Genomic DNA, 21077 nt, shown 5'->3' with positions numbered 1-21077 from the left:
AATTTTCACATGAAAATCGGACTAATCACTCTCAAGGAGATTTCTTCTCCCAATCACATTTTTTTCATTCATAAAACTCAAACCAAGACCTTACTTAAAGAAATAGAATCCAAGATTACTCAATCTAAATATATTCACAATTAAATATCCATATAATTAATATTTCATCCCAGGATATCATATAATTGATTAACCAATAAAAAAGAATAAACTTTGAGCTTATTAACTTCTATATATTACAGTATGTAAATTTTTAATTTTGGTTAGATTTTCTGATATTAAAGTTGCTTCCTAGGACTTTAATTTATACTTGTAATGCTTCCTCAAAAGATTTTTACGTTGTGTATTTGTACAATTAATGATTTTTTTTAAAAAAAGAATAATTAATTAATGCTTAAAGATAGGAAAAATGAGAAAATAGATATGGTTACAATCTGGCACGTATAGAGTAAACATGTCATGCTAACAAGCCAACAAGTTATTATGTAACCGATTTTTATAAATTTTGTCACTCAACTAACATAATTTTATGAATTTTACTATTTAAGCTTTTTTCTTTCACTCATTTTCCTATTATGTTTTCAATTTTCACATATTTTACCGCCCAAGCTTGTTTTTCATTGTATTTTGCCCACATATTTACCAAATTTTATGCATTTGACCATCATTTCATAAAAAAAATCCTGACAAAATGATGCCATTCTTTTAAGAAAAATCTCGGCATTTTGTTATACATTAAAAAATGATAGTAAAATGCACAAAAGAAAACTTGGATGATAAAATTTATGAAATAATGATAATTGATGTGATAAAATGTACAATTAAACCTATTTATTTATTTTTATTGAAATTCAATGTGGTTTCGGTTCTTGCATTCAGTAGAATACACAGGAACAACCAAGAGTGGGGGCAGTGATGGCCAAATCAATGTGTAAAATATAAACTACATCACATGAATAAAACTGCATTAAAACATACATTAAAGTGAAAACGACTTTTTTCTTCCATCGAAAGTTATTTGATGGCACCATACTCGAAAACACATCACAGAGAAATGAGAGTAGTTCAAATTAGTCACTCAGTTTGCAAATGTCAATGAACTTCTGAACTGCATTATGGTATTGGGTTCCCTGTATAAAGAACAGGCACAACATGTGATAGTTAGAAAGTTGGCTATATTTTATCAACATATGTACTATAAAGAATAACAAAATAATAGACTAGAAACAAAGAAATTTTTGTTTCCTATTACTCCCTCTAAACTCATCCGTCTAAACTCATATATAAACTCATATAAGTAAAAATAACTAATTTCACATTAATTAAAAAAAGTTAGGTGATACCATTTAATTTTCCTAATCTCGAATAAAAAATAAGGTTATTTATAAAATGTTATTTATTGGAACTTGTTATCATGAATAAAAAAGAATTCATTGAAAATAGAATAAGAATTAAATGAAAGGTGTTTTAGGAATGATAACATTAAATAGGACAAAATTAGTTAGATTTGCTTATATTTAAGTCCAACATACAAGATCACTTTTTTGCTTATGAGTCCAAAGAGAGTACTATTGTTCTTAATCAAACAAAGAAGTGCAAACATGTAAGATGTTGTCCATATACAAAAATGTTTTGCTTGGCTTATAGGAAAAGAAAAATATAAAAGTTACACTAACCACCCCAGAGGTTTTGTGAAATTACACAAACACCCCCTATTTTTTTAACCATTGCAATACCCTCTCTAGTAGGGGATGTGAATGTAAAATACAAGGGAGTGTTAGTGTAACATACAAGGAAGTGTCAATGTAATGTTTTCAAACATAAAGAGAGATTGGTGTATAAATAAAAAGAGTAATGTTATGTGTAATTTAAAAAAAGCTCAGGAGATGCAAGTGTAATTTATTCAAAACATAATCATTATAGACAGTTTATATCTGTATGCTTATCCTTCCACTAGCATGTCCTGATGATAGGACTGAAATCTGACATTCTTAATTCTCATTGAAAATTCGTTCTTCATATGCCAAAAGTCATGCATAGATCCTTCAACAAGCAAGGGGTATAAGTTGACCAAACAGCCAGTAAAGCAATAATGTGTACATGCCGTAAGTGTCAAAGAAAAACTGTGTTATCATGCTTCCAAAAATAACAAGTCCAATTGACTAAATTCTTGTTAAATAAGCAATACCTCTTTAAATAAGCAATTGACAGGTAAACAATACCTCCCAATAAAGTTGGTGACAATCCATGCACTGCCAAAACTCTAAATTCTTGTTAAATAAGCAATTTGGAATTCTTTGAAAGCCCTTCGCAGCTTCAATAGCCTCTTCAGTTGTCAGTGGCTTCTGAATAAATGTCCCATTGCATTTTGTGCACCTTGACATTAGCTTATCCTCATTAATTTTTATCTGAAAAGCTTCAATAACCTGAAAAACACTTCAAGTTTAGCCTTTGTGACCACATAGAAAAAGTACTACTGTGATCTCTCTCTATATATATATATATCACTCTCTCATGCAAGAAATTTAACAATTTTTCTGTTCACTTTGCAATAATTGAACTAAGGTGGAAGAAATAACACAAAGATAACTTCAAAATCCATGTACTAAACTCTAGCCCATCACCAGATTTTTGCACTGTCCATAAAATTTAAACATTCTAAAACTAATAAATAAGGGTTCCTTAAAAGACAACGTAACCATAATATTGTATAATTTATCTTTTTACTTTCAAAGGAATGTATATTGTCAATCTCTTTATGTGGATAGTTAATTTAACCATACCTCAAGTAGCTGTTCATTTTTTAGAAGACTCTTCACTCTATAGATTTGGTTTTGTGTCAGATAATCATGTCTAAGCAACTTTGCATCCCACGTCAAAATCACTCGTTTCTCTTTTTGTGCTTGCTCTATCAACATCCTAAATATAAATGAAAATAGTTTCACAAAAAAGAGAGAAAAACACATATAGAAGTAATTCATCTGTCAGAAGAATGGCATTAAGCATATACTAGAATCAACAATTATTAAACAATAATAATATAATTATACTCTATTTATAACCTTGGTTCAGGCTTCTTTGAATAAGGAACTGCAGCATCGATCCCAACACACCGTAAATGTTTTGCCAAGCCTTCAACCTGAGTAAATCCCTTACAAATTCATGCTCACATTTTTATTTAATAAACATTCAGATCCAATATTAAAATAACCCCCCATTTTTTATATATAAAAGTTCCATAAAATATTCATACAACAGGAGACCACAAAAGGAATACCAATGACTATAGGCACTGATAATGATGATTGAATTTAACTATATTTATAAAAATCCTATAGCTAAACATCTTAATATCGAAGAAAGGGAACATAAGATATTCATAATTAAGATGCTTACCATGACATCACAAAGGAACTTTGGATATCCATTTCCCCCCACCAAAGGATCCCAAGGTGGGGTACCTTGCCAACCATCAGACTTCTCAAAATGTTTTTCTTGACTAATCCCATTAAATAGTGAATGCTTCTTCCCTTTCTTTTTTGAGCTTTTGGGCTTTCTGTCTGACTCCTTAAGCAAAATCCTATCACCATATTTTTTCACAACTTTCAACAAAACTTCATCCATTGGCACAGTAACCCAACATGATGATTTTTGGATCATTCCCCCTGCTAAAGGTATCATCTGAGCAGCATCAGAACAAGTAGTGGCTTGGACAATTGCTAAAGCTTCACAAAACTGTGCTCTTAGGACTTTATCACTCGTGTCATGATTTCTGAAAAGCTCTTTCAACCCAAGACCTGCATTAGGATAAGACAATACCGTAGTCTCAAGAATCAAGTCTCCTGCAGTGAAAAATTTAACAAAATGTCATGACCAAAAATTCTCTGTACAATGCCTCAATGTTTAGATAACAAATAAATCAATCATTATTAGATGATAATAGAGGGGGGATGAATGAATATATCCTGTGATCTGAAAGTAAGATTAAACAATTATACAGAATAGTTTCCATATTTATCCAATGTGTTGCACATACATGAGGTTTATTTCTGTGGATGCTTGAGTAAGAAATGAAAATTTCCATATAAAGTTGCAGGGATGTTGGAACTATATATCTTCTGGTAAAAATCATTTCAAAATAAAAATTTGTAAGAATCATTTCCATAGAATGCTTGGTAATAGTCTGCTGTGTTACAGTGAAATTAGTTTACAGATTGAATTATGATTAAATCAAGGAACACACAAATCAACAGTTTCAAAGATGCTACACAAATTCAGAGAATTTAATGCCAAGGTTCTTATTTGTAAGATTTAGCCAAGTCAAGCATTCCTAACAAACTACCCTCTTAAAATCTTTGATGAAAGCTTTAAACAATAACAAATACTAAGACTGGAGGGATTAAATGGATAAGAGAATACAGGTATGAAATGAATAATGAGATGTGTGCTAGTTACACATTTGAATAACAAGTACCAAATAATGAGCTCCAATGATATGAGATGAGTGTTTTAGCTTCAAACCACTAACACATTTATGCTAATATACATATACATAAAATACTAGTTGAGAAAACCTGTTCAAGCCCAACCTAAAACTAGTTACTGACATAACAAAAATCCTAATATTCAAAAATCTAAAATTTCAGATAATCCACATATTATTGACAGAATTACCGACATAATGAGAAGTCTTTATTTAACTTCATAGCAATTCCAGCACAAATAATGCAAAGTCCAATAAACTAACAAATAAACAATTTCTTTAAACAAACTTAATAAAATTCATTGTGAAAGCCCTCTCCAAGTGATGATAATCATGCAAGTTACATACATTTTTAAAGACACTATCGAAAGAGAAAAACAAAAGGCTCAATCATACTTTCAGGTTATGTTTCCTCTAGATTCCCAAAATTGCAAATACATCTCCTAAATTCAATAGCTGCATTGCTGCTGTCCTACTTTTCAAATTTGAACCACTTAGACGATACATTAACTTGTTCAGTTGAAAGTAAAAATTGGCAATCTGGCCCTACTTTTTGCCATGGGACCTAAGTGGATTGTCTATATCTTTGAAGCATCACACTACATTATCCTGTCAGCTCTTTTTCTAGAACCACACTGGCAAATTCCTTCAGATGTTGTGACCAGTCAAACTGCTTATATTTGTAAAATAGGAGGATAACATTTACCTGTAGCCAAATTTTGTAAATCAGAGCGACCAAATATCCAATCAATTAATAAATCAAAAATTCAAATGTTGCAATAGAAGAAAAACAAACAATGACAGGCTTGCAATTTGTCCAGAGTTTGTGCTATAAAATTTCCAGGCATTACAAACCTTTTTTGACAAACTTTGTCTGGAAGACCTCAAATATGTCAAGCAAGCAATGAGCGTCCATAGCTGCATATGTTATCTGCTCTTCTGTTAGCGGACGATATGACCAATCACTACATTGGAGTTCCTAAAGCAGATATAAGTTTGGTTAACACCATACAGTAATTGAAAAATGCCATTTGGACCAACTCTGGATCCTGACCTTCCAAGAGAGCATATACACATCCTTGAGCAAATAAGGGGACCCCCTTGCATGTCCCATTACAGACATTTTGTTTCAATTTAAATACAAGAATATGAACAGTAGTATCTTTCTATTGTATTCAGGTCAATCCTATTATTGCTTTTGAAAAATCAATAAACATAATAATCTGTAACTTGCAATATTTGTTTTGGGATCAAACAAATATCCTCAGAAATCACTTTGAAAGCAAAGATATTCTGATTGATATAATCCTGCAAATAAGAGAGCAAACATGAATTTTTTGGGGGGTCAGAAAGCATATAAATCAAATGACAGGTTATAAGTCAAAATTTGATATGCAATTGTCACTTCTATCTGAAGACAGCCAACTAAAGATTAATTTTGATAGAACTTAAACCAACCCATAAATCGGTAAAATCAATATTCATTGGATGATTATCATTCTGGAATTGATAATAGTTACTAGAACATTTTACTGAATCCAATAATGGGATTTGCATCCAACAAAAAGAAATATTTTCAATTTAGATTACAATCAGGAATCTTCTAGATATATTGATAGAACTTAAACCAGCCCATTAATCGGTAAAATCATTATTTATTGGATGATTATCATTCTGGAATTGGTAATTGTTACTAGAACATTTTACTGAATCCAATAATGGGATTTGCATCCAACAAAAAGAAAAATATTTTCAATTTAGATAACAATCAGGAATCTTCTAGATATATTGATAGAACTTAAACCAGCCCATTAATCAGTAAAATCATTATTTATTGGATGATTATCATTCTGGAATTGATAATTGTTACTAGAACATTTTACTGAATCCAATAATGGGATTTGCATCCAACAAAAAGAAAAAAAAAATTCAATTTAGATTACAATCAGGAATCTTCTAGATATAGAACACATTCCCAACAATTGTTCTGCTACCCACTGGGATGAAGCACTAATTTTAAGATCAATATGCATATTGATGTCTGACATGAATAAAGTACTAGTTAGGAGCTACAAATCCATCAATATGCCTCTACCTAATTACTTAAGCTTTAAGATTACTGGTTCTTAACATGATACCAAAGCTTCAACAACTCAGTGGACAGTACTTGGATTGATCCATGATAACGTAAATCTTTTGTAATAAAACTAAATTTCATCACGAGGTAAAAAGAAACTTTTTCACTGTCCATGCTTCAAGTCTAACGACTCCAGTTTGAGTGGCCATGACAGAGATTTAAATCCACTCATTTCCTCAGCCACCATTTCAGGATTATTAATTCTCTAACAAAATCAAATATAAATTTTGCCAATGGACAACCTCCCATTCTTTCTTCTCATCAACCCAAAACAAGATACAGAAAGAAAAACATGGACCGACCAACAAGCTTCCAGCAGTACAATTTCTTTTAAAAGGAAAAGATATCGACAGTAACAGCCTAACAATCCTAGCAAAAAAAACAATTGATAAAACCTTCCTCCAAATGCTAATAGAAAACTCATTTCACCTAAAGCATAGAATTGCACACAATAACTCAAATAAGCATAGCCATAGAAGTTTATCAAATGCTGAAGTTGAATGAATAACTTGTGAAAATGAAACAAACCTTGGAGAGCGAAAACCCCAATACTTCTGTACATATGGTTGACAAACTCTTACTTTGCTTGGGTACATGCTTCTTATTATGCTGCAGATGGTTGTACACACTCTTGATATCCAAATATGGCTCAACCTGTCCACAATTGAATTCAGAAAGTCTCTGTCAAAAACAGGATCATAGCAAAAATGTTCATTTATAAGGACTAGTGGTGTTTGTAGTTTCTGAAAAATTTTCAAGTTTTGGTTGTGTCCATGTCTTTTACAACATTGCTCTAGTCTACATATTTTTTGAAATAACTAAGCATTTATATTTTCACGTAAGAGAGAAAAGATGTTAGCAGTAGGAAATAAAGTTTGCATGCATGGTTTTAAATTGTGGTCCACAGCTGCAATTAAAGGGTTTTCGACTCACTGCAACTGAATCACGACCACAATTGCAGCTGCATCAACTGCATTTTCCCACAATGTAAAAGATTTTTGACTCACCACAACGCAACTAACACCATATTTGTACGTATATTTTCACAGCCAGGAAAACAAATAGCTCGGACAAAAACTAAAATTTAGAAGATTTCCAAGAACTACTGAGGAATGCTAGCAACTCATACTCTCTCTATAATTTACTCAAATTTATTGAAAATTACTAATTTTTATCCATTTTCTTTCTCATTCTCTCCTAATTTAAAAGTGTGACACCCACCGTCTTAAATTAAAAGTGGGACCCACCAAATTAGTGATTCCCAGTAAATTTCCGCTCGCAGACAGAGTATTGGAAAGAGTGTCCCTAAGTAGCATTCATTGTGTGTCTGACCTTATCGAAACCGCCGTGGGAGGCGAAAGTGGAGGACAAATAGACCAAATCCTGCTTGAATCCGAATCCGAGTTTGAGGATGTCGGGGGACAGCAGCAACTCGCGCAGGGGGTCCCACAGGGAAGAGAGGGGAAGCGACAGCAAGTCCAGTACGAACACCGCCGAGTCGCCGCACGCGATTTGGAGCACCGCCACCCTCGGGAACGACCTTCGGACGGGCTTCCACTCCGCGTCCAGGCCTACCACCGAGGTCCGACTCAGCGCCGAGCTCAGGAGCGCGAACTCGGGCGAGTCGGTGCGGGTGACTAGGTGGACTTTGAGTTTCGCTGGATCACCACCATCCATCAGCCAGGGAGGAAGGAAGCTCTGTTTGCTTGTTAGTTGTGATGTATGGGAGGAGGGACGCTGCCTATATTTACTCGTAAATTAAAATTAAAATTAAAATAGTTTTTAAATATAATATGTTTTATTTGTTTTATGAAATATTAGACTATGAATTGAAAATGCTACATATTAAAAAATAATGACTTTTAACATAATTATTATACAGAAAAAATTTGTAGTATAATAGTGTAACATCTTAATAAGAGTATTAAACTCTTTTTTTATAGAGGGTGAATTCTAAAGAGATTTTAAAGGAGGAAGACAATTTTCTACTTTGAAACACAAGAAAAGTTAAAAGGAAAATTAATGAAGAGAAGATTGTACTCAAAAAGGAAGTAGATAAGAAGGGACACGAGGAGAAGAGAACTCTACTTACAAAGAAAAGTTGCTTTCAAGTGAAAAGGTTATTCCATTTTTTGCCTTTGATGGTAGATGTCATGGTAGCTCGAACAAGGAGATTCCTCCACCATTAATATTGAAGGAGGATAAGGAAAGATTTCGGGAGGTTCCCATCTCTAATGAGGAATTTATTAATTGGTGTAAGCTTTGGAAGGGTTTTTGCATGGTGACAATGTTAGGGAGGAATCTTCATCATGGAAACAAGTAAATATAAAAATGATTACATTATATGATGTTAATTAATTTTCTTTGATCATGATCATTATGATTTGCATGGACGTCATCAATTTCTTCTTCTCCATTGATGTTAGGCATGTTTATAGAGAAAGGAGAGTGACAAGTATCAAGGGTTAAATCGTCATCTTCAACATGGAGACCAATGATTTTTTTTCTAGTAGAATCATTAACTACCTTTCATCACAAGGTTCTTGAACATAAAACACATATTTAGCTTGTTCTGCCATAATAAAAGGTTTATTTTGATAAGCTAGCTTCTTCAGATCTACCAAAGTAAATTTGAAATCATCGGTTCGCACATTGATATTGCTATCAACCCTTCTTACACTTAAAAACACACACAATGAATTTAACATGATTAAGCTCCCAGATTTCTTCAATGACTCCAAAGTAAGGCATGGACGCCAGACGAGGATTGTCATCATTTACAATAGCAAAGTGTTGGGATTCAGCCCTAAGACTAAGCCCACTATTTTGCATTATACTCTTGTTGTCTTGTGAATTGGTTTAGAACGAATACTTGTTGATATTGTATCCCTGCCAACTTCTAACATTTCTTTTAGGCCCATCTGTTAAATTCCTTAACATTTTAGAAGCATTATCGTCACCAAAGATTGTATCTTTAAACTAATTTAAGAAAGTCTTGTTATGCTCTTTCAACACCATATTCTTGGTCATTTTTGGGTTACTTTCCTTGACTAAGGATTTGTGACGAACTATGGATGACACAACTTCATTACAATTATTCAATATATACAAATGAGTTTGTTTCAATTCCTCTTGACCTGGAGTTATAACATGTTGCCTTTGTGAACCCTTACCTCTCAATCTCTCGTCATGCTGAGACTCGGGAAGTCCAACAAGTTTTTTCTTTTCAATGTACTTTGAACAAAACTCAATATTTTCTTTTGCAATGTACCTTTTAACAATGGAGGCTTTAGGACGATGTAAATTCTTTGTATACCCTTTTAAGATCTTCATGTATCGCTCAACCAGGTACATCCACCATGTCATACCCTAATTTCGTCCAGGGACTATCGTTTGTTGATCTTTTGATCCTTGCTAGTCGACTTACGGTGTTGAATGCCAGTTACAGTGCGAAACAATTGATCATTCAGTGTTTTGATCAAGAATGCGAAAAATACCAAAAAAAAAAAAGGGGCAAAAGGGTTTTTTCCTTGGTTTTCCTGCACCCAAGCTCGCCCAAACTAGCCTCTAGCTTGTTTGGGCCACCAAATAGCTTCATGGTGAAGAAACCAACTCGCCTGGGTGAGCTCCAGCTCGCCTGGGCGAACTCACTGCTGCAGGGTTAAGTTTCAACTCGCCTGGGCGAGCTGTAATTGCCTTAAATTGACCCTTTTCCTATAAATAGGCGTCCTAAGGGGGTTTTAAGGGGTTCCAAGGGTTAGAAGTGGAGAAAATTGAGAGAAGAGAGAAAGAAGAAGAAGAAGAAAAAAGAGGAAACGAAGCCGAGGCGCTGTCCAATCATGACTGTGACCAATCCCTACATCGTTCCTTGTTCAGTGTTTTTCGTGCGACCGTCAGTTAGTTTTGTTTTTAAGATTTGAATGTGATCTATGCACCCTTAGGGATCTCCCTTGTTATTATGTGCACATTCATTTTCTCCATCTATCATCGGTGATCTCGTTTTTATTTGTAAAGTTCAATCTTAACCGATCACTAGTGTTGTAAAGTCGTCTTTAAAGAGGTTGAAAATTAATAAACAAAACCAAGATAAAACCAACTCATAACTAACTTTCTTTTTATCAAATATCACTTGAGATCGTTTCAAGGTCCAACGCCTTAACAATTCTCTCCGCTTTTCAAAATTTAAAACATCGTTTCAAGGTCCAACGCCTTCAACAACTTTTTGTTCACAATTAAAATAAATCTTTCAAAAACATAAAATCAATTTAACACACAAACATTCAGACTTAAAGAACTACGTAGGTCTGAATTTTTCATCGCACCTGAGGATACGTAGAAGTAAGGGCAGCCCCCTTGTCGACCCCAAAAAATAAAAAATATAAAAGGGAAATAAATAATATTGAAGTCACGCTTTTTCACACTCAATTAAAGGTTGTTGTCCCTTGTGACGGGCGCGAGGGGTGCTAATACCTTCCCTATGTGTAAACAATTCTCAAACCCTTCTTTTCAAAATTTGCAGACCTCTTTTTGGTTTTCTATCGTTTTCCTCGAATAAAATTTGGTGGCGACTCCCGCGCATCCTCTTTTTGGAAGACGCACCTTTTACCTTTCATCTCGCCCTCCTGTCGAAGGGTAGGTTGTGACAGATGGCGACTCTACTAGGGACTTGTTAGAGAGTTAGGCCATTCAATCAGTGTGCAATTTTTTTTATCATGACTTCTTTATTTATGTTCCATTTTCCCTTTTATCTTTTGTTTTGTCCATATTTGTATATAACCTTTGCTATGTTGGTGTGTGTCTGTCTATCTATTACATTAATAGTTAGAAATATTTTTTCTATGCACACATGGCACCTACACCTTGCACACATGTTGAGATATTAGGCCCTATACCTGGGTCTATGTGAGCCATAGGGAGTAGAGGTTGATCTATGGTCATGCTGGGTCTCTGACTCGCTTGATAACAGTGAATCCTCATCTAGAGTTTACCTCTTTTGGTGATGCATTGTCGTTGATAGTCCCTATCGCCACAATGTATTATCTAAGAGGATGATATCTTTAGAGATCGGTAAGGTTACATGAAAGTACCCTTGGGAATTATCACTAGAAGTGGACTTTTGGATACTTTCAATTTGGTTCCTGAATTAGGGGCACATAGCAAACTCACTCTGGCTTGTTCCTTGATCGCATCATAGCCCTCAAACACTCTTTGAGCCCCTCTAACCCTTTCTTTCATAGCTCTCTTACCCCTAACCACGTTACAAGCCCAATAAAGCCCATGTGGATCAAGGAATGGCTAATTTTACTTTTAAGTTGGGATTCTGGAATAAAACCCGCACACGCTTGTGATTGTTGAAAAAATATATATTAAAAAAAAAGAATCCTTGAGGTTTCGCACTTTCACATTTGAGAAGAAAACTCATTCGACCAGGAGCTCGTGGAAAATGCCCAAAGACAATTGTTATAGTAGGATACATTTGATGTTAGTCGCTCATGCAGACTCCTTAGGATTCCTTTTGAATCCAAGAATGGCCTTTGTTGTATAAATTCTTTCAGGATCAGTCCATGTCATCAAGTTTCAGCGGGAGCGATGGACCCTTGGCATCACTCTACGATCTTAAATCGGGAAAGTTTCACTTGGTCACATGCCAAAGTGTGACAATCTATTGCCATCCTTCAATGGGGCGCATGATCGATCCCAAAGCCTTATGTTTTCTTGTTGTGCAGAATAATCGAAGTTTTTAAAAGGAAAGGGGAAAACCCTAAGATCAATATTTCGGTTGATTGATTAAATGTCAAGCGGCTCTATTGTCAAGTGACTAAATCAAACAAAACATACACTTTGAGGGAGTCCCCGAAGAGATTTGCAAAAAGATAGGATGAGGTCTCATGAGTTATCACGTCTTTCAGAAAGAGACAGTCAATCTGTGTTTTCCACAAAAAGAAAAAAAAATCACAAAAATAGGAAAGAATGTCATGAGCATTACACAATTTTCATGATTCAAAACCTTTTGCATTACTAGCATTTCAAGATGAAGGTTGCATGCATTTGCATCCTAAAATTCATGTTCATATTAGGCTATAAGTGCATAGATTTCTCTTCATATACCAATTTCCCAAATCTAATGTCCTATCTTTTGAGTTTAGGATGAGAGGCCCTCTCAAAGAGTCAACTTCTTGCTTTCTCATAAGGTTGAGCCCTTTGATACTAGTACCTATTGGCTTCTTTCATGGGACTCAAAGTCCTCGTTTTTATCTTTCACAGGACTCAAAGTCCTCACCTTTACCTTTCACAGGACTCAAAGTCCTCGCCTTTATCATTCATAGGACTCAAAGTCCTCGCCTTTATCTTTTATAGGACTCAAAGTCCTCACTTTTATCTTTCATAGGACTCAAAGTCCTCGCCTTTATCTTTCATAGGACTCAAAGTCCTCTGTCTTTATGCTTTCATAGGACTCAAAGTCTTCTGTCATTTACATTTCAAAGACTTCAATGTCTTCAGTCATTTACGCTTTCAAAAGACTACAATGTCTTCATTTAAATTTCAAAGACTTCAATGTCTTTAGTCGTTTACGCTTTCAAAAGACTACAATGTCTTCATTTACATTTCAAAGACTTCAATGTCTTTAGTCGTTTACGCTTTCAAAAGACTACAATGTCTTCATTTACATTTCAAAGACTTCAATGTCTTTAGTCGTTTATGCTTTCAAAAGACTACAATGTTTTCATTTATATTTTAAAGACTTCAATGTCTTCAGTCATTTATGCTTTCAAAAGACTACAACGTCTTCATTTACATTTCAAAGACTTCAATGTCTTCAGTCATTTACGCTTTCAAAGACTACAACGTATTCATTTATATTTCAAAGACTTCAATGTCTTCAATCATTTACACTTTCAAAGACTACAATGTCTTCATTTACATTTCAAAGACTTTAATGTCTTCAGTCATTTACAATTTCAAAGACTACAATGTCTTCATTTACATTTACATTTACAAGACTTCAATGTTTTTTGTCTTTTACACTTCATAAGACTTCAACGTCTTCTGTCTTTTATACGACTCAATGTCCTTGTCTTTGTGCTTCTTAGGACTCAACGTCCTCTGTTTCTATGCTTTGAAAAGAAAAAAAAGTTCAAATGTCTTCTGCTCTACAGGACTTCAGTGTCCTCCATTTTATGTTTTATAAGACTTCGATGTCCTCTTGTTTCTTCGATTTCACTTCCTTGGTTTTCACTAGTTGCCCGGTCGAATAGCAAAGTCACTCGAATGAAATTAGTGGCTTTATCTTTACTTCCCTTTTATTTCCAATAAAAGATAAGTAAAGAGGGGCAACTGTCATACCCTAATTTCATCCGGGGACTATCGTTCGTTGATCTTATGATCCTTGCTAGTCGACTTTCGGTGTTGAACGCCAGTTACAGTGCGAAACAAATGATCATTCAGTATTTTGATCAAGAATGCGAAAAATACCAAAAAAGGGGGGGAGGTTCTTTTCCTTGGTTTTTCTGGACCCTAGCTCACCCAGGCTAGCTTCTGGCTTGCTTGGGCCACCAAATAGCTTCATGGTGAAGAAACAAGCTCGTCTGGGCGAGCTCACTACTACAGGGTAGCATATGATCATTTGAAGAGTTGTTGCATCAAGACATGATAATCATGAGACTTTAAGCCAACTAATTTTGGATCTTTCACCTGCACAAGGCTCTTAATATTTGAAGAGTATCCTTGTGGCACTTTCACATGGCATAGACATTGACAAAAACTTTTCTTTTCATTTCTTGACAAAGTATGACATGCTGGAGGCAAGTATATTTTCTTACCAACAGATCTTGGATGTAACTAGTCACGTATACCCATCTCAACTAGATTTTGACGAGTATTCAAACCATCCTTTATCTTGCCTTGAATGTTAAGAAGTGTGTCGATGACACTATCACACACATTTTTCTCCACATGCATAACATCAATACAATGTCTAACATATAGATCAGACCAGTATGAAAGATCAAAGAATATCGACCTCTTCTTCCATATGCAAGTTTTACTTGTCAACTTCTTTTAGGTCTTTCCAAATATAGTATTGATATCCTCAACCCGCTCAAGAACCTGTTGACAAGTTAAGGGTATCAGTGCAATTTCACGCTCTAGACTTCCATTAAAAGTTTTTTTTTATCAATCATCGGTAAGGGTGATAAGGTTTCAGAAAACGTCGATGCCGAGTGTATACTATTTTCTTCCATGTTTCAGTTGTACGTAGCTTGTGTTTTCTTCACAAATAGGGCATGCAAATGGTCCTTAACATTGTATCCATGTAAACTCCCATATGCTAGAAAGTCATTAATGGTACAAAATAGCATTGTACGCAACTTGAATGTCTCATTTTGATACCCATCAAACATGTCAACCCCCTCGTCCTACAACTTTGTCAATTCTTCAATCAAAGGACTAATATAAACATCAATGTCATTTCGTGTCTGTCTTGGGCCCGATATCATCATAGACAACATAATGTATTTTTTCTTCATGCACAATCAAGGAGGTAAGTTGTAAATTACTAGCAAAATAGGCCACGAATTGTGCTTAGTGCTTGAACTGCCAAAGGGATTCATTCTATCAATGACTGTTAGAGTTTGTGGTCTTAGTTCCTTTGTCCCACATCGCTTGGTTTGTAAAAACTTATGTCTCATTAGTGTTATATATAGAGACACCTTGTAAGCTTTTATATGTGCAAGTAATAATAAGTTCTTTTAGTGTAGTCGTGGACGTAGGCACATACATTGTGTGTTGAACCAAGTTAAACTTTGTGTTTTCTCTCTTCTCCTTATTCATTTCTCTTCTTATTGCTCTATACTAACAACTGGTATCAGAGCTTTTGGTTACTCCACGGGATTTCCTTATTTTAAAGGAATTAGTGGGAGTCTTCTCAGTTTAGAGGAGGCAGTGGGAGCAATGGCATTAGAAGATGGGAAGGTGAAGATCGAGAAGTTTGATGGTAGAGATTTCAGCTTTTGGAAGATGCAGATAGGGGATTATCTATATCAGAAGAAGTTGTATCAGCCCTTATCAGGGGTTAAGCCAGACGACATAAAGCAAGAAGAATGGAACCTTCTAGATCGACAGGCTCTTGGCGTGATCAGATTGACATTAGCCAAGAACGTTGCGTTCAACATTGTAAACAGGAAGACTACTGCAGGCTTAATGAAGGCGTTATAAGCTATGTACGAGAAGCCGTCGGTAACCAAGAAAGTATACTTGATGTGCCAGTTGTTCAACCTCAAGATGGGAGAAGGCATCTTTGTAACTGATCATATTAATGAATTTAATACTATTCTTGCCTAGTTGGAATCAATGCAGATTAAATTTGAGGATAAGGTGAAGGCATTGATTCTATTGTCATCACTATCGGATAGTTGGACTGCAACTGTTACTGTAGTTAGTAGTTCTACAAGGGAGAACACATTAAAGCTTAGTGACATCCGTCACTTGATCTTAAGTAAAGATGTTCACAAGAGAGATTCAAGAGAATCTTCCAGTCATGTTTCCAATTCAGCATTGAATACTGAAGGCAGGGGAAGGACTACCCAGAAGGGTCAAAATGGTCGAGGCAGATCAAAGTCAAGAGGGAAAGGTCAAAAAAAATTTCAAAGTAACATTACTTGCTGGAATTGTGACAAGAGAGGTCACTTTAGCAATCAGTGCAAGGCACCAAAGAAGAACAAGTCTCACAAAAACAAGAAGCGCGATGATGATGAATCTACAAATGCAACAACTGATGAATTTGATGATGCATTAATTTTCAATTTGGATAGTCCTATTGATTCATAGATCATGGACTAAGGTGCGTCGTTCCACACCACTTCCTGTAATGATTTATTGTCTAACTATATTTCTGGAAGATTTGGGAAAGTTTACCTTGCAGATGGAAAATCTTTGGACATTGTCGGAAGAGGTGATATTAACATCAAGACCTCCAGTGGATCCCTATGGACATTGCACAATGTCAAACATATTCCTACCTTAAAGAGAAATTTAATATCTATAGGGCAATTGGATGATGAGGGGCATCACACCACTTTTGGAGATGGAGCTTGGAAGGTAACAAAAGGCAATCTCGTTGTGGCTCGTGGAAAGAAGCAAAGATCTCTTTACATGATTGCAGATGAGGATATGGTAGCAGTTACTGAGGCTGTCAATAATTCAACCATGTGGCATCAAAGACTTGGACACATGAGTGAAAAGGGAATGAAGCTTATGGCGGAAAAGGGTAAGCTACCAAGCTTGAAGCATGTTGATGTTGGTGTTTGTGAACACTGTATCCTTGGAAAGCAGAAAAAGGTCAGCTTCTCAAGGGCAGGGAAGACTCCTAAAGTTGAAAGGCTAGAATTGGTGCACACAGATGTTTAGGGGCCAGCCCCAATGAAATCTATTGGAAACTCACTCTATTATGTCACCTTTATCAACGACTCTACCAGAAAGGTATGGGTTTATTTTCTTAAAAATAAATCTGATGTGTTTTTTGTGTTTAAAAGGTGGAAAACAAAAGTTGAAAATTAGACAGGTCTAAAGGTTAAAAGTCTGAAATCTGACAATGGCGAGGAGTATGATAGTCAGGAGTTTAAAGACTTATGTTCCGAACATGGGATCAGAATGATCAAGACAATACCAGGAACACCTGAGCAAAACAGTGTTGCAAAAAGGATGAATAGAACCTTGAACAAGAGAGCGAGGTGTATGCGGATCCAATCTGGCTTGCCTAAAGCATTATGGGCAGAAGCAATAAACACAACAACATATCTCATCAATAGAGGACCATCAGTTCCTTTGAATTATCAATTTCCCGAAGAAGTATGGTCTGGAAAGGAGGTAAAACTTTCACATTTGAGAATTTTTGGTTGTGTTTCATATATACTGATAGACTCTAATAGTAGAGATAAATTGGATCCGAAGGCGAGGAAGTGTTATTTTATTGGTTATGGATCTAACATGTATGGCCACAGGTTTTAGGATGACCAAACCAAGAAAGTTATCAAAAGCAGGAATGTTACTTTTAATGAGAACTTATTTTATAAGGACAATTTTTTTACAGAATCTACATGTGTAGGTAAACTGTTAGAAATTTCTGAGAAAGCAAATCTTGAAGAAATTTCAGAAAGTGATGTAGCCAACAGAAACCAGAGTACATGCATAGAGGTTGATTCAGAACCAGAACCATCAACTCCTCCAAGAAAATCTAGCAAAATTTCAGTCACCAGATAGGTATTCCCCTTCATTGCATTATTTGTTGTTAACTGGTGCTGGTGAGCCAGAATGTTTCAGTAAGGCTATGCAGGGGAATGACTCTATTGAGTGGGAGCTAGCAATGAAAGATGAGATGACATCCCTTTAGAAGAATAAGACGTGGTCTCTAACTAAATTGCCAAAAGGAAAGAAAGCGTTACAAAATAGGTGGGTCTATAGGCTAAAGGAAGAATCTGACGGTAAAAGAAGATACAAGGCAAGACTTGTGGTGAAAGGGTTTCAGCAGAAACAAGGAACTGATTTCACAGAGATCTTCTCTCCAGTTGTAAAGATGACTACCATCAGGGTTATTCTAAGTATTGTAGCTGCAGAGAATCTTCACTTGGAGCAGTTAGATGTTAAAACTGCATTCTTGCATGGGGATTTAGAGGAAGACATCTATATGACCTAACCAGAAGGTTTTGAAGTGCCAGGAAAGGAGAATCTTGTGTGCAAGCTTCATAAAAGTTTATATGGCTTGAAACAAGCACCGAGGCAGTGGTACAAGAAGTTTAATGAGTTTATGAGCAACTCAAGATTCAACAGATGTGACATGGACCATTGCTGCTATGTTAAGAAATATACTAATAGTTATGTTATCCTTGTCATGTATGTCGATGACATGTTGATTGTAGGATCTAGTATGACAGAAATTAATAGGTTGAAGTAGCAGTTGGCAGAAAACTTTGAAATGAAGGATCTTGGTCCAACTAAACAAATCCTTCGTATGAGAATTCTTAGAAATAGATCAGAAGGAATTTTGAAATTGTCTCAAGAGAAATATATACACAAGTTGCTTGGCAGGTTTTACCTTGAAGATTCTAAGACCAAGAATACCCCTTTGGGATCTCATTTGAAGTTTTCAAAGAAGCAATCTTTGCAGAAAAATGAAGAAAAATGTTACATGTCAAGAGTACCATATGCATCAGCAGTCGAGAGTTTGATGTATGCTATGGTGTGTACCAGACCTGACATAGCACATACAGTGGGAGTTGTCGTAGGTTCCTATCAAATCCAGCAAAGGAGCATTGGAAAGGCATAAAGTGGATACTCAGATATCTGAAGGGTACTTCAGAGATGTGTTTGTGCTTCAGAAAAAGCAATCTCACTTTACAGGGATTTTCAGATGCAGACTTGGGAGGAGATTTTGATACCAAGAAAAGCACCACAGGCTACATTTTTACTTTGGGAGGTATTGCTGTGAGTTGGAAGTCTAAACTTCAAAATAGAGTTGCTCTCTCAACCACGAAAGTCGAGTACATAGCTATCTCAGAAGCAGCTAAGGAGATGATTTGGCTAAAGAATTTTCTCAATGAATTAGGGAAAGAACTGTAGAAGCAAGCTTCATGATGATGAATCAAGTTGATTCAAGTAGTTTTGATAATGACAAAGATGATGACAAAAAGCCCAAAGAATGATTTCAAGATTGAGTCAACAAGTTCAAGATCAAGTTTAATTTCAAGTTTCATGAGAAGAAATCAAGAAGATTCAAGAATCAAGAGAAGGTTGATTTCAAGATTCAAGAGAAGATGAATTCAAGATTCAAGAGAAGAAATCAAGAAGATTTCACAAGGGAAGTATTGAAAAGATTTTTCAAAAAACAAACATAGCACAGTTTTGTTTTTCAAAAGAGTTTTTCTCAAAATTTTCTAAGTTACCATAGTTTTTACTCTCTGGTAATCGATTACCAGTTTCCTGTAATCGATTACCAGTGGAAAAGTTTGATTTCAAAAGTTTTTAACTAAATTTGCAACGTTCAAATTGATTTCAAAATGGTGTAATCGATTACAAGATATTGGTAATCAATTACCATTGTATCTAAACATTGAAATTCAAAATCAATTGTGAAGAGTCATATCCTTTCATAAAAAGCTTTGTGTAATCGATTACATGATTTTGGTAATCGATTACCAGTGACAAGTTTTGAATAAAAATCAAGAGATATAACTCTTCCAATGGTTTTCAGGTTTTTCTAAAGGTTATAACTATTCTAATGGTTTTCTTGACCAGACATGAAGAGTCTATAAAAGCAAGACCTTGACTTACATTTTAAGAATAATTATTACAACTTTTACACACAACTTTTTGATAACCTTTTGATATCTTCTTCTTCTTCCTTTGCCAAAAATTTTCTAAGTTTTCTGGTTTCCAAACTTTCTTCTTTCACAGAAAACAAAAGTGTGCTATTCATCTTTTTCATTCTCTTCCCCCTTTGCCAAAAAGAATTCGCCAAGGACTAACCACCTGAATTCTTTTTGTCTCTCTTCTCCCTTTTCCAAAAGAACAAAGGACTAACCACCTGAATTCTTTTGTGTCTCCCTTCTCCCTTGTCAAAGAATTCAAAACGACACAGTCTGAGAATTCTTTTGATTCTTCCCTTTCACTTAAACAAAAGATTTCAAAGGACTAACCGCCTGAGATATCTTTTGTTTCCCTTTCACAAAGTTTCAAAGGACTAACCGCCTGAGAACTTTGTCTTAACACATTGGAGGGTACATCCTTTGTGGTATAAGTAGAGGGTACATCTACTTGGGTTGTTGTGACTGAGAACAAGAGAGGGTACATCTCTTGTGGATCAGTTCAAGTGGAGGGTACATCCACTTGGTTGTTCAAAGAGAACAAGGGAGGGTACATCCCTTGTGGATCTTTGCTTGTAAAGGATTTTACAAGGTTGAAAAGAAATCTCAAGGACCGCAGGTCGCTTGGGGACTGGATGTAGGCACGGGTTGTTGCCGAACCTGTATAAAACTCTTGTGTTTGTCTTCTTCTTTCCTACACTCTTTAATTTCCGCTGTGCACTTTAATTATCGCTTTTACTTTTGGTTAAGTTTTAATTATTGTTCTTTACTTTCTTAACTTTGTAGTAAAAGCCTAATTAAATCTAGTAACATTAAGAAGGTTAGATTTTTAATTAGTAAAGGTTCATTAATAATTAATTCAACCCCCCCTTCTTAATTATTCTGAGGCCACTTGATCCAACAAGAACAAGATAATGCTTCAATGTTTAGTGATAGTCAAAGTGCTATAAGTCTTGCTAAGAATCCAGTCTTCCATTATAGATGCAAGCATATTCAATTAAGATACCATTTTATTAGGGAGTTGATAAATGATTGAGACTTATCTTTGTTGAAGATCTTAGGATCAGAGAATCTAACAGATATGTTGACTAAAGCTGTTACA

General features: G+C 35.2%; 1 protein-coding gene across 3 annotated transcripts; it reads right to left on the bottom strand.

Annotated features, from left to right (window-relative positions):
* Positions 1-814: 814 nt before the first annotated feature.
* On the bottom strand, positions 815-8361 carry LOC114382995 (exonuclease mut-7 homolog). Of its 3 annotated transcripts, none has more exons than XM_028342562.1 (8): positions 7953-8361; positions 7149-7274; positions 5339-5462; positions 3397-3842; positions 3063-3139; positions 2784-2919; positions 2189-2426; positions 815-1130 (listed from the first exon to the last, which is right to left on the bottom strand). In XM_028342562.1, exons 1-7 carry the CDS (start codon positions 8295-8297, stop codon positions 2193-2195), a joined length of 1488 nt encoding a protein of 495 aa, XP_028198363.1. In that variant the 5' UTR covers positions 8298-8361; the 3' UTR covers positions 815-1130; positions 2189-2192. The 3 variants fall into 3 exon arrangements, with proteins under 3 accessions (XP_028198363.1, XP_028198362.1, XP_028198364.1); XM_028342561.1 differs by having other exon boundaries at positions 2223-2426; XM_028342563.1 differs by having other exon boundaries at positions 2223-2426; positions 7868-7974.
* Between the last annotated feature and the right edge of the window lie 12716 nt (positions 8362-21077).

Source organism: Glycine soja, chromosome 14, assembly GCF_004193775.1.
Source record: "Glycine soja cultivar W05 chromosome 14, ASM419377v2, whole genome shotgun sequence".
In the NCBI taxonomy this organism is placed as follows: Eukaryota; Viridiplantae; Streptophyta; class Magnoliopsida; order Fabales; family Fabaceae; genus Glycine; species Glycine soja.
This window is presented reverse-complemented; position numbering and strand designations above follow the sequence as displayed.

Coding starts and splice junctions, on each gene's coding strand:
- LOC114382995 (XM_028342561.1), bottom strand. CDS start 8,297: ATGGATGGTGGTGATCCAGCGAAACTCAAAGTCCACCTAGTCACCCGC. Junction 3,140..3,396: donor AGTTCCTTTGTGATGTCATG/GTAAGCATCTTA, acceptor GGATTTACTCAG/GTTGAAGGCTTGGCAAAACA. Junction 1,131..2,222: donor GTCACCAACTTTATTGGGAG/GTATTGTTTACC, acceptor TTCTTTATACAG/GGAACCCAATACCATAATGC.